Here is a 13260-nt window from a genome sequence, read left to right as displayed (position 1 = left end):
AGCACAAGAGAAGGGGGTTATATTCCGTTGTATCGTTCCTGCCTTTTCACGATGCGTCGCGTATATCCCAGCTAAACAGGCCATTTCATCACGTTTCGTTTCGTTGTGTCTCGTTGCGTCCTCGCATTCTCCCACCATCTTATTCTTCCGCGTTCGTTTCCACCCTTATCCTTCTACCTTGCCGCGATATCTTTTACTATTTTCCTAGAAGCCTATATTTTCTACGATCAAGTAGTATCATAAACAGAGCGCGCGCGTTTTTATTGTCGCTTTAAAAGTCGTTTCGGAACGATCGGGATCAACGAGGGAAAAAGTTCCACTGATATTCTAGACGCGATTAAACGTGTTTTGCTGGAATATCGAATAAAAAGAAAAAATAAAAGGAAATTGGAAGTTTCATTTTGTGTATCGTTAAACGTGGTCGGTCGTCGCGTGTTTACGCTTAGCCGCGAAGTCAAGATATTATGCGAAACAATCGATGTTCCGATTGAAAAGAGATTCCAAGTTCGGCAAGAGGAAGCTTACATAGAAAATAAAGTTTCTCGAATGCTTGGAGCGTGTCGGTACGATGTTTAGTCTGAAAGCGAAGAAAGCGTTACGCATGGTTTTTATAACAATAAACGGTATTATCATTGAAAATACGCGGCGAGATAAAGTCGGCTCCATGGTCAACCGATAGTCCTCGCCTTTTGCCGTGCCAGAGCCTGTTATCAAGTTCGTCTTTTCCTTCGATCATTTCATCCACCGCGAACGTATTTTCGCGTTACGAAAATATTGACCTACATCAATTTAGAACTCGTAAAACCGTTCCCGCGACGCACGTCGAATGGCGTCTGTCGAATCTCGATAAAGCCGCTCGTCGAATCTCATATTCCCTTAACTGCTCGTTAAACGAATACGAAATACGAATACGATTTCGCGTCTAGATAAAATTAATCGTATACCATATTATCATTTAAATTACATTAAATTACTCACTGGTTGCGTGGGACGTTTCGCAAAACAAGACGACGTAGAGTAATCCACCCACAAGGAGCGTAGCCAGAAAGAACGATCCCGAGCTGCAGCCCATCACGGCATCACTACTGATTTTCTATCGTTCGCAGTAATCCTCACCGAAGCACCGTGACTCGATCACAAACGACTGGTCCTTTTCCAGTTTAACTCTCGAGGATAGCACTGTCACTTGGCAAACATCCGGCTGTCATCCAGTGGCAAAGGAACCACTCGAGCGACGACCACGTCGTACAATCCAGCATCAGTGCAACTATGCTGTCGCACCAGAATCCCAGAGGTTTTACTCGCGTCACATGGCGTCGTCAACTTTTCACGCGCATCGTAACTCGCGAAGCTCTCGTGCCTCCTGTTTACACCGAAACCGACTCGGACGTTTAACCGATTCGTCACTTCGTCGCACGATCCTCCTGCTTCATCGGTGTCCCGTCGTCGAATTCAAGACCAAACGCAGCCGATCTCCACTCGCCACGGACACCATCGTCGTTCCGCGATCTCTGCAATATTCGATACACGTAACTAGATGAGATAATTTTACACCGATTCACGGTGACTCTGCTTAAGTAATCGCGACTCCTCTCTCTTTCTCTCTCTCTCTCTCTCTCTCTTCTTCCTTTTTCCATCTGCCCTCTCCGAAGAATTCTCCGAAGAATTCTCCGAAGAATTCTCCGAAGAATTCCTGCCCGAACTCCAAAGAGCCAGCCCCTATCTCTGTACTTCCTCGTCGTCTGTTTGCAATTAAGTACCGAGTATGGATTCAATTCGAACGGATAAAAAAAGTCGCTCGGGTTTCTTTGTACGAGAATTCTTTACGACCATCAAAGCAGCCGATGCAATTTCACTGAATGCATAGTGCCCAGCCAATTATCGGAGTTTAGGAGCCCCGGGTTGAATCTCCTCAGGCGGAACGTCGACGGAACGGACTTGTTAAACTTTGGCACTAAAGCGCCGTTGTAGGTGATGTAACTTAAATCGAAGAACCGGTGCACGATTCTGGATACGATAGAGCGGCTCGATCATCCGATGCCGAATTTATTCGTGACAGCTAACACGATCTGTCTGGCGATTCGATCCTGTCGTTCGAACGAACTTTTCGAAAGCGCCGAACATCTCCGCGGAGGTAGAGTTACATGGAACGAACGCGTGAATTTTAAACTTATCGTTGGTCGTTAATAGTCGAATATCGAACACGATTTCAGCTACTTTTTACCCGTGGAAATAGATAGACGACAATGTTGTCGACGTACGTAGCAGAAAATAATATCGAACCACGGAGGAACTTAATGGGCCGTGCGAGTCACTTAACGTTTACTCTCTCGAGAACGATGATTTACGCGCGATCGAAGAAGAGAAACGATATCGTCGCCTTGGTGAAACGAAGTCAACCGGTTCGTCGCGAACGATTCAAACGAATCACGTATTTAGGGCACGGCATAAATCAGCCGCGTGCTTCGTGAAAACGTATGACCTTTTAAAATTGATCGTAACCGTGAATCGTTCGTATTTTAGCTGATTCGATGTTGGAGCATATGTCGCGCAAATTCGAAGGGTCGGTTGTTAATTAAAAATTTCCCGGTAACGCGCATTCTCGAACGCGTCGATTCAGCTCGACGAAATTAAAGAGCCAGCTGACAGTGGTGAAATACGAACTGTCACCGCGTTACCTGTCTATTTATACGCCAATTATACAACATGTTGTGCGTTCTCGAATTAATAAATCGACATGGTTTAATTTATCATGGCCGCGCTGGTTCAAAGACCGAGATGAAAAACGAGAGAGGAAAAGAGGAACGAATAAAAGACATTGGCGCGGAATGTTACAAGATTTGTGTCGTCGAATGGGAACAATGTACACAGAACGAACTAAGGAAAGTAGTTCGCGAAACACATTTGCGGAAGCCATATATCTTGCTATCGGTTTATTCCCAGCTCTAATCATCGGTCCGCAAGCTGGCAACACAAAATCCCTTGTGCATATGCATCGTGCATTCGCTTTGTACCGATGGTTTACACCCTCGTGTACCGCGTCTACCGCTCGAATTGTTCGATTTCCGTCGAAGAAACAGTCCATTAACTTTCGCTTAGAGAAAAAGACGAGAGAAGAAGGAAACTCACTCGTAAAGATAGTCGTTCGTCGATACCCACAAATCGTTAACGCGTTTGCATCGCGCTAAGAACTTTTCTTTCGATTATTCCTGGTGGGCCATCAACGTCGATCGAGGAACAAAGGAAATGGTATATAGGAGCATATAGGTGCATCGGAAGCACGTGTCGTGTATGGGTCTTTCGAAAAATGATGTCTCGCGCGGAGCGTTTCGAGATGAGAAAGCAAACGGAGTGGACGACGAAAACGCGATAAATATAAAATGGAGCAAGGTAGTGAAGACACGTGGCCTTTCGACGGCGTTAGATATTAAATAAACGCGTCCACTCGGTGACAAAGGAAAACGACGATCATCTCCATTAAATGCCAGATGCCTGTCGCGAGTACGTGTACTCGGAACAAAAGCGCAGGCCGCTAAAGGGCCCGGCTTTTGACGGCTTCGAGAGTTCAAATATCATCACGCCCACGCACACACGTGCCCGGCAAAGTCGATCGACGAGCTCTTTCGTTGTCACCGGCAAGAGCGGAATTCCTGAAAACGATGGAGAGAAAAAAAGAGAAAGAGACAGCGAGAGGCAGAGCGAGACAGAGAGGGAACAGAGAAAGAGAGACAGAAAGAGGGCCAGTGCTTTGTTGCTCGAAAAAGACCACCAAGCCAGCGGTTTCAGCTGCACGTTCACTCTTTTACAGCCATCCGCTTTCCAGACACATTCGTGACCCTTTTCGCCCTTCTAAATCCTTTCAGAAACATCGCTGCACTCGATCCTTTTTCGCTGTTCGCGAGGCTGCTACTCAAACCGAGCGTCTCTAAACGCTTCCCTCCTGAATGCTAAAAAAATTTAAACAAAGTCGAACGTTCCAAGCGTCGTGACGTACCGGGACGAGACTTCGTTTTCAAATTCCTTGTGCGAGCACCCCTCGAGGACAGCGACTCGCGAAATTAGAAAGTAGAGGAACACCGTCGTTCGCGCGACGTTTCCTCGATCCTCGGACCGCCGCGCGATCGAGAATTAAATCAGATATATGGAGTTCGCGTGTGCACGAGAGGAAACGAAACGAAACGACGACGACGACGACGACTGGAGCAGATGGAAAAGCTCGACGCGGTACGCGATACGAACACGCCTCGAGTGTACTCTCGGCTCTGGCTCTGCTTTCGGAACTGAGTCGTCGAGAGAGAGAGCATCGTTGGAGTTTCGAGGGATTCAGAGCTACCCCTACCCCCTACCCATCGAGCCGACCCCTGTCTCTCGGCAACCCGCGTGCTCCAGCACTCGCAGTTTTCCCCTGAGCCGCCGTCCCCACCCAAGCCACAAGGATGTCCCCCACTATCGAAAGCATTGCCACCCCAGCCGCTGGTCGGCTGCGCGCTCGCGCCTTTACGCGCGCAGTCGAATCCAGTCGAATTCAGGCACGCGCGTCACCACCAACTCCGGATCTACACAGAAGCACATGCGGCCAAGAAAATACACCTCGTTACGGACGACGATGCTGTTTCACGCGTCCGTCTAGTTTCTTCCCTTCTTTCCCACCAACGACAACGATTACCATCCCTTATTCATCGAGCAAACCCTTCGAACGGAAAACGTCAGACCCGCTCGAGATATGCCCCGCGAACGTGCGCGACGTTACGCCGACGCATCGTCTTTTTTTCTTTCCTTGCAAAGCATCTTTCGTATCAACCGTGAAAGCATCGTCGCAATTGCGTCTCAGTTAGCCGTGCGTTGTCAGTGGGAATAGCACGAATGTGTAATTATATTAACGATACCGTGACCTAACATTGTCGTCGTAAATAACAGGGGGATGTTCGAGTGGCGCCAGAGGGATGGGCTTGAAAGCGTTTGTTGCAACGTGGTTCGTCGTAACTCGTGGCCGCGTACTATTCCGAAGAAGCTGACGCCCTTTTTTTTTTTTTAGAAATACTGCTCGATTTAAAAATCGATACTCGTTAGTAGGATTAGACCCGCGGAGAAATAAATTTCAACGACGATATCTCCATCCTGCAGTTACCCTGTAATACCTACATACACTCAACCGTTTATTTTGAATAACATCCAACCACGTAGAGGATAATTGTTTGGTTTATGACGAGCTATGGTATACCACTTACCGTATATCGTACTTTATGTTGTCTAATGCGTGTTGTTTAGTACCCGGAGAGAATGCGAATAGGGAGACAAGAAACGGCTGACGTATAAGGGTAAATGTTTCCGCAATTATTTCAAAAAAACAAAAGCGCGCGCTCTGAATGTACTCCGCATTATATATAACTGAAGATAATTAAATCTTCGTAAACTTCTTAATTAGCTGTTCGAGGCAGAGGATGAAACGAGGAGGATCGTTCGAAATTAAGCTCGGGGGCCATTCAAATTCGAACAAAGGACAGAGACGAACGCGCCGTTAAAAAATTACGAGAGATTTCTTTCCTCGAAATAAGTTTCCAGATAGAAGACATTTTTCTACGCGATCGAGGAACGATGGAAACAAGCCGGAGAACTCGACTCCAATCACGTCTGTAGGAAAAAAGTATATCGTTGCCTCTAGGGAACTATTTTCTATTTTGCGGTATCCACAGGTTCCTATAAACAAGTCGTTCCGAAGAACCAAAGGTACGAAAGGAAACCGAACACGAAGCCGAGAGAAGTCCTCGCGATAAGAAGTTTACCTAAAGTGTGTGTCTCGTTCATTGTTCGGTGATTTCAATATTCACGATCGTAGTGAAAGGGCGATACGTGAGGATACAAAACCGCGGACGAAGCTTTAAAGATACATTCGCATAAACTTGCGAAGATCGTGGTCTCTTTGTGAATGATTCATAGAAATCGCGTCACCATTGATAAGCGCGGCTCGTTGTAGAAAATGGAACTGCCTGCTTACCGTTCTTATAATCGTATTCTACGATATTGGATAAATCGTTGGTCGCTGCATAAATTCCTTCGACTGTCGTCTCGTTGTTCTTGCGAGCTGGAATTATCGTCTACCGAGTATTAAAAAGACCAGTTGGCAAGACAGTACGCTACTGAAAACAAAATTAGGAAATCACGATCCAAGACAATAGAGACGATGAAATATATTTGACCGAAATACCGTACGCTGCATAGAACGATGTAATACTATAGAGAATTCGAATTCTTCGAATCGAAGAACATAATCGAGTAGAGGTACGCTACCGTAAACGAGTCATAAAAAGACGTTTTACGAATGAATGCTTACGGGTAGGATGCTTGCTATTATTTTCATTGCAATTGAAAAAGAAATGTTAATAGAACGTTCCTTAGAGATATGTATATTCGATTGCTATTAAAAGAAGAAAAGCATGGATAATCGAAAAATTTTGCGCGATACCGTGCGTTACAGCGGCGATCAGAATTACATTGAGAAAGTTGGAGAATAACGTGGCAAGCGACGTAACTTTTCCTTGGTCTTGTTCTAATTTAATTTAATCATTCGGTTTGACTTTGATGCAACGAGCCGCATGGTACGAAATATCATAAATAAACGAACGCGAACTTGCAGTAAAAATTAATTTCCAGTTGTACGTACAGCGAAGGACGAAACTTTCGCTACGACCTGATATAAAGAGACGATGTTCGATCTGTCTTAGATTCAATAATCGCCCGATGATCGAACAAGATACGTCGGTAATCGATTAAGTTAGCCTTTACACAGATGGTCCGGAGTCAGTGATTTACGCGATATATTCGATGAAAGGCGAAACACGCGAAACCACCATATACGTCGAGCCGTTTTGCAAAGCTCGCGATAAACTTCGATGGTCTATCCTTTTGTCAAAACAGTGTGTGCCCCCGTGTCTCGTGTTCCTAGTTCCGGCGTGTGGACGATAAAGTTCGCCGATATTAACATCTTCGTCGGTGCTGTAATTTTCACCCCGGGTCTGATATACTGCAGCGTTTCGTTGCGGCGGTACCCGTATTACGACTAATATTTCTCTTCCGTACAGAACGAAAATTGAGTACTTTATAAGGAGCTGGGACATTAATAACTCGTACAGCCGGCTGGTATTTTCAGGACAGCTTAAAAGCCCTCGCCGCATCGATGATGTATTATATGCTCACAAAAGAACTGACACTTACCGCCACGTGCTTTCTCTTTCCACCCTACTAGTCTGTACCTCTCTCGCGCTTCGTTCACCCTCTTTCATCCCCCCTCACCCTAAAGTCCTGTTGTCTCTGGTGTCGCACGAACCACCCTTAAATCACTGCTAAACATTTGTTCCCGGATATAATTTAAAAAAAAAAAAAAAAAAGAAAGAAAGAAAAACCATTTCCCGATGTAAATCTGTCGCTCGCTCGAAATGCAAGAGAGGAAGAATACACACGGTAGATTCTGGTTCGATAAATTCGATGAATCGCGACGCGATTCGTGACGACGCGAACTGTACGCGATACTGTCTGCGTGTTCGCAGAACAATAGACGATGATTGCAAAAACGACGACGAATAGACAAGGGGCGTAAAAAGCGATGTAATGACGATTCATTATCACAGCGCGTTCCTGACAGATTGGCGAGCTCATAAGTGATTTAAGAGTCATCGAGCTATCTAAATTGCTACTTTATCAAACACTTTCATCAACCGACGCTAAATAAGAACGTTTCATGTACTAATCAACACGCTTACCGTCTAATATCCAATCTCGCGTGTTTGCAACCTTGTTCCAAGTTGTGGCATCCCTCCACGATTCGATTCCCAAAAGCCATCGCGACTTCCGAGAACAATCAGTCCCGGTCGCATTAATCGTAATTTTCGTTTGATTACACGTATTCTGCGAAAGTTGCCTCTTGCTTGTGAAAATGTAATTAGTAATTAGAACGTGATGATGGAATTCGTATTCCGCAATAATTTGTCGAATTACAACGTACGAAACGCTCGTTGTTCTCGCGACTGAAAAGAAACGCACGTTTCGCTTGGCGGATACTACGGTTACTCTTCATTTCGAGATTTGTTGCTTAAAGTTTAATTACGAGACTTTAAAATCCTGTTTCCGCAGAATTTCATCCATAAAGGAATACTTTATTCCTACTGTGCTCTAAAGAATTGTTCAAACGGCAAAAAACGACAAGAGAGATGGATCCAAAAAATATGGCAAAAATTATTCAATGTTCGCAGCGCCAAAGGCACGGCTACCTGCTATATTTACGACGACAAGGAAAAACTGAAAAACGGAACGAATCGCATACGCGAGCATCCCACGCGTTGGGCGGAAAAATCGGTAAATTAAAGCGTCGAATAAATAACGTATCGACCGATCATTAAGAAAGTAAACCCCTGGCCACAACCCCATCGGTTGAATGCGATTCTCCTGGGAATTCCGTTGACTAGAATGAAATTGATGTCGGGGGAATTATGTAATCAGGATTTTTTGTCAAGAGACGACAAGCTACGCGAGAAAGCTACTCGGAGGCTCGTGATTAGGGCAGAATAAATAAAGGAGAAAAGCAGTGAAAGCGAGGGAAGAAGAGATCGGAAGGGTGGGCAGGGTGGAGAGATGGAAGCTTTTCGAACTCTTAATTCGCCTGCGGCCAGCCCCTTCCTCGGCAACCCCTCTCGATCCTCCGTACCGCACATCATCATCGAAGTGGGGTTGAAGGCGTACGGCCCTGGTCCCACGTCTACGGTAACCATGGAAACAGACGCGTAGTCGACGTCGACGTCGACGTCGACGTCGTCGTGTGGTCGTCGTCCTCGCGTACGTAACGAACACGCGCGCATCGCTTCGTACACGCACGCACACGCGCGACCTTACACATTCGAACACGTGTGTGCACACCGTGCACGGACACGCGTTTTTCGAAACCGTGTAGAGAAAGAGTGTACGGATGTGTCGTACTCGCGGCCGTGCAAAAGCACGTCCGCAAATGACGTTTGCGCGTGGTTGAGAACACGAGTTACGGTAGACAACGGTGAAACAAAACACGGAAAGAAACGAAAAGTGGAATCAACAAAAGCACGTCTTCGAGATACGAGTACATCTTAAGTTGTCGGATACGGACAACCTTTGTGCGCCGGTAAAACGTGTTAAGCACTTTGTATGCTCGTTACTCGTATCACGTGTATAATGTACACATATACAGATCTGTCTCGGAATTATAAGTAGCTGGTACAGTTCGTAAGAACGGAACGTTAACCGTACCTCGTTTTATAAGAGGATGGTTTCAGAAGAATGGCCAATCTTTCGTATTAGCGTGCATTTCAAAGCATTTCAAGACCAGGCTGTTACACCGATCCTCGAATAACCAACAATTTCCTCTGTGTCAGCTGTTACGAATTATTAGATTTTCTATGTAATTCAGACTGCTTCTTTAAACGTTGAAATTTGTCTGGGTCGCAATTTCATCGCGAGAAAAATAGCGATGTCAATGAGGCATTGCCGATGGAGAAAACCTTCGTGGGATGAGAGATTATTTCCGATCACTGATCTGGGATAGACACTGGCCATAAAAGTAGTTGGAACTGGAAGAGAAAATGCCACAGAACCGTCCACGATAGTCAGGTAGTTCACCAGGAACGATTTTGGAGAAAGTGACCGCTAGTAACCACTAACTGACCACAGGTTGGATGCCACTCGTGGCAGGTACTCGCTCAAGAGATAGTTGTTGGTAGAGCAAACCCGCCTTTCGACACCTTGATATTTGTAAAAATGAAAAATGTAAAAATGAATTCCATCTGTATGAAAATCTAACGCAGATGTAAAAACCATCTCCAAAAAGACGAGCGATAGGTGGTAGAGAAGATCGTCAGCAAAATGCGTCTATTATGTACAAATTTATGCAAAGCAATTAAATACCATTAAAACGTGTATATTGGAAATAGAGGAGGCGTATAAGCCGAACCTTAAAAGTCTGAAATGTCTAATGAAAACCTCAAACAGTGACGAAGTACGGCTCGTCGTGAATTACGTTATGCGTCAAAGTTCACGGGAAATTGCACGAGAGACGAACGAAGCCGCGCGCTGTAATAATATCATGTTCCAGCAATTATTCTTGCAGAATCTAGAGTCGAAGCGGATCCGTAAATTATGACCTGTTTACGGCCTAGGGAAAAGCATTACCTAGAGAGCAATAAATGTCCGCCACTGAGAGAATATCACCTGGAGTGCGTACACATACCCGACGCGATTAACGTCAAGATTTTCATGCCGTTCCCAGCTCGACTTCCCGTTTCACGAACACACGAATAAAAATCCTCCACGAGTTGATCCTGCCTGTTCGCAACCGCGTTTTCGCTGAAATATTCGTTACATCTTCGCGCGAATATTCCCCGAATGGGAATGATTTTTCCCGGCAAGGAAAAATGAGGCGAACAGACAGAGATGGGGAGTGAGGCAAGAAAAAGGCAAGAGGATGGAGATCTAACGTATTTTCGTAAAATGATCACGTCGTTAAAATGCATCCATCTAGTAGCTGGCAAAATGAAAAGCGGACGTTTGAAATACTCGACCACCGCGAGTTCGACGAGTCACCTATAAGAATAAATTGCGCTCGCCCGACTCGGTTGAGCTAGGAATTTTTCACCAAGTAACATCTGCCGGCATTTGTATCCTTCGACGATACTTCGACCTTACTCCACGCGGCATAGACAAACCTTTGTAGGTCGGAAATAACCCCGGGAGGGTCTACGAGAGGACACCGACAGGAAAAGGCTAAGCGACGATATCTCCTTTCAAGGATCAGGAGTAAGATCTGAAAGAGAGTCAACGAGAAAAAGTGGAGGAAACGAATTCCTTCGGTTTTGTCGAATGGCTCTTCTTTCCTTCTACCAACATTTTCCACCTTTTACCGTCTTTCGAACTCGCTGTCTTTCCCTCGTGCCTGCACCGTCTCTCCCGCCCTCCCTTCCTTTTGCCACAGGTCGCGAGCTACACGCGAGCGAAAATTTACTATGGAGAAGCAGAGAGGAACAGAGGAGTGTGCGGTTATTAAATCGGGACTCGACGGTGTAGCGTTTCATAAATTCGTTAGATAGTAACTTTACAACGATAATTTCGTTCGGCCGAAACAGGGCCGGTTTACGACTCCTTTTCCGTCCAGCTATATCTCTGTCTTGCCCTTTGCTACCTTACCTCGCAAAATTTCTGTTCGTCTTTTAAAAATCCTTTAAACAATGCGCAACATCGTTTGGAAACGATTAAAAGATGTGTTGCATACATTATCTAAAAATACCTGAATAAGATACTTGGCGTTGACATTTGAAACATACGTAAAATCTATTTTATCGAAACGTTTCTTATGAAATACTAATTTACTTTTACACGGCGGTTACACGTTGCGGAGGTCGTATCGGTCGAAGAAGAAGCGGTTTGTCATACACGATTGCATAAAAAACGGTAAAATAGGAAAAACATTTCAATAGCTTCTTCGGTATCTTACGAGCGTAAGTACGGTTCAAGAAGGTCGAAGGTCGCGCGAAGTTTTCCGCGGTAAATGCTTGGCGGGCATTATCGGCTAAAGAAGCAGAGAGAAACTGAGTATTTCGCACGGAACGCGTTCCCTTTATTTTGTCTCGCAATCTGCGAAATGGATAACATCGAAGACGAGTTTCCGGTCTGTACTGTACGAGCTGTGCATCAGGCTAACGTAGTCAGCCTTTCAGAAATCAATGCACCGCAATAACCGAACGATGCACTCGGCGTGCTTCGTCGCATTGAGCTCCGGCATCAAAAAGCTATTACATACAATGAAAATAGATTTCAAAGGCCAGCAACCATGTTCAGAAGACAGACAGAAGAGGAAGAGGAAAGGCGGGACAGGAGGTGGAAAGAGACAACGGTTTATGCATGGACAAAGCTATCGGCCAGATGAACCGGAAGAGAGTGTAATGTCCCGTGACATTTTGTTTCACGTGCATCAACACCATTAAATCCTATGGAGATCGTGTACATTCTATAAAATCTCTTTATGTTCTACTGACGCTCTTCCCGGAAGGGAACCGTTCAGAGTCATCGCACGCGGAACAAGAGCAACAACGGTTACGTTGAAAGTAAAAGTACTCGATGAATTTTCTTAACTTTTGACTAACACCAAGATCGTCTAATGCAAAAAAGATTGAAATTCGAAATACAATTTCTGTTTATATATGGCATAAATAGGTTGGTAGGTGCGATGATCGTAAGATCGAAGGGTATTAAAATAAGATAAAAATAAAGGTGTCACCATAGTTTCCGATGATTAATCTGCAGTACTATATAGATGACCAAGTTTGAAAGTGGGGCGTTAAAAACCCCTGCTTCCCTTCTCAGCGCTCATAAATCAGGGAACGATTACATGTGTAAATATACTGTTCCTCACCCTTCATCGCAGCTGCGCTTTCCGGAAAATTCACCCTTGCGGCGTGTTTATGCGTGAATCTGTTCGCGTGAAAAATCATTGAATAAACATTTAGGGAGGGTATCGCTTGAGAAAATGTTAGATTTGGATATCGATATCTTACATGCAGAATGAACACTTTCTCTTATAACAAATCAGTTTGTTATCGTATTTTTGTTAAAAATCATAAAAAAAAAGACACGTGCAGTCCATTTGAATTTTTTCTTACGCACTTTTAATGTAAACTGTCTATACAAATAGTCGTACATAACGAAACCAGTTTAATTTATGCATTTTGTTCGTATATGTAGCGCGCAATGTTGGGACTGATGGAATCGTCGCAAGAGGTATGCGATCATATTTATATGTAAATGCAGATACGTACACATTGGAAAAACGGGAATTGATGGAAGCAGGGGTTTGAATCAAAATTTGCAACGTGATTATACACGGTGCCGCTAAGCGTAAACGCGAACCGATGACATTGTTAATTTCATTATAAATATTCACCATCGATAAACCGAGTGCCCATTTTTGAATTGCAGACCGCGAATATGTACTTCTGTGATAATCGCGTTATATTTCTAACTAATTTCGCGTAACACTTTTATTTTCTTTCAATACGTCAAAGTTATTTTTCATCGCAAATTGTTGATTCGGAATAAAGCGAACTTACAGGAGAAAAATACATATATCGTAACAGAAGCAGCAACTACAACCGACCCATAGTTGTCCCGATTTTTTCACCGACAATGGAATTTCCTGGCTGACTGACGGCTCGGTCGCCGTCGATTCACAGAGCGATCAGCCGTGAATTC

The 13260-nt window shown here is 44.7% G+C and overlaps 2 protein-coding genes across 5 annotated transcripts in view; one reads left to right on the top strand and one right to left on the bottom strand.

The window, feature by feature from the left end:
• Positions 1-4268, bottom strand: part of tei (irregular chiasm C-roughest protein teiresias) — a 314069-nt gene extending 309801 nt beyond the window's left edge. The window contains exons 1-2 of the mRNA XM_069118895.1: positions 3995-4268; positions 979-1511 (exon numbers count right to left, since the gene is read on the bottom strand). Coding sequence (XP_068974996.1) covers positions 979-1072 — 94 coding nt within the window. The 5' untranslated portion in view covers positions 1073-1511; positions 3995-4268. The remainder of the gene's footprint in view (positions 1-978; positions 1512-3994) is intronic.
• Positions 1-13260, top strand: part of mRpS17 (mitochondrial ribosomal protein S17) — a 199011-nt gene that overhangs the window by 183059 nt on the left and 2692 nt on the right. The window lies entirely within an intron of this gene.

The sequence above is a fragment of the Bombus flavifrons genome, chromosome 8 (genome assembly GCF_040668555.2).
Source record: "Bombus flavifrons isolate JBK064 chromosome 8, iyBomFlav1_principal, whole genome shotgun sequence".
Taxonomy (NCBI): Eukaryota; Metazoa; Arthropoda; class Insecta; order Hymenoptera; family Apidae; genus Bombus; species Bombus flavifrons.
Note: the sequence above shows the minus strand (reverse complement) of the source record. Positions and strands in the feature narration are given on the sequence as shown.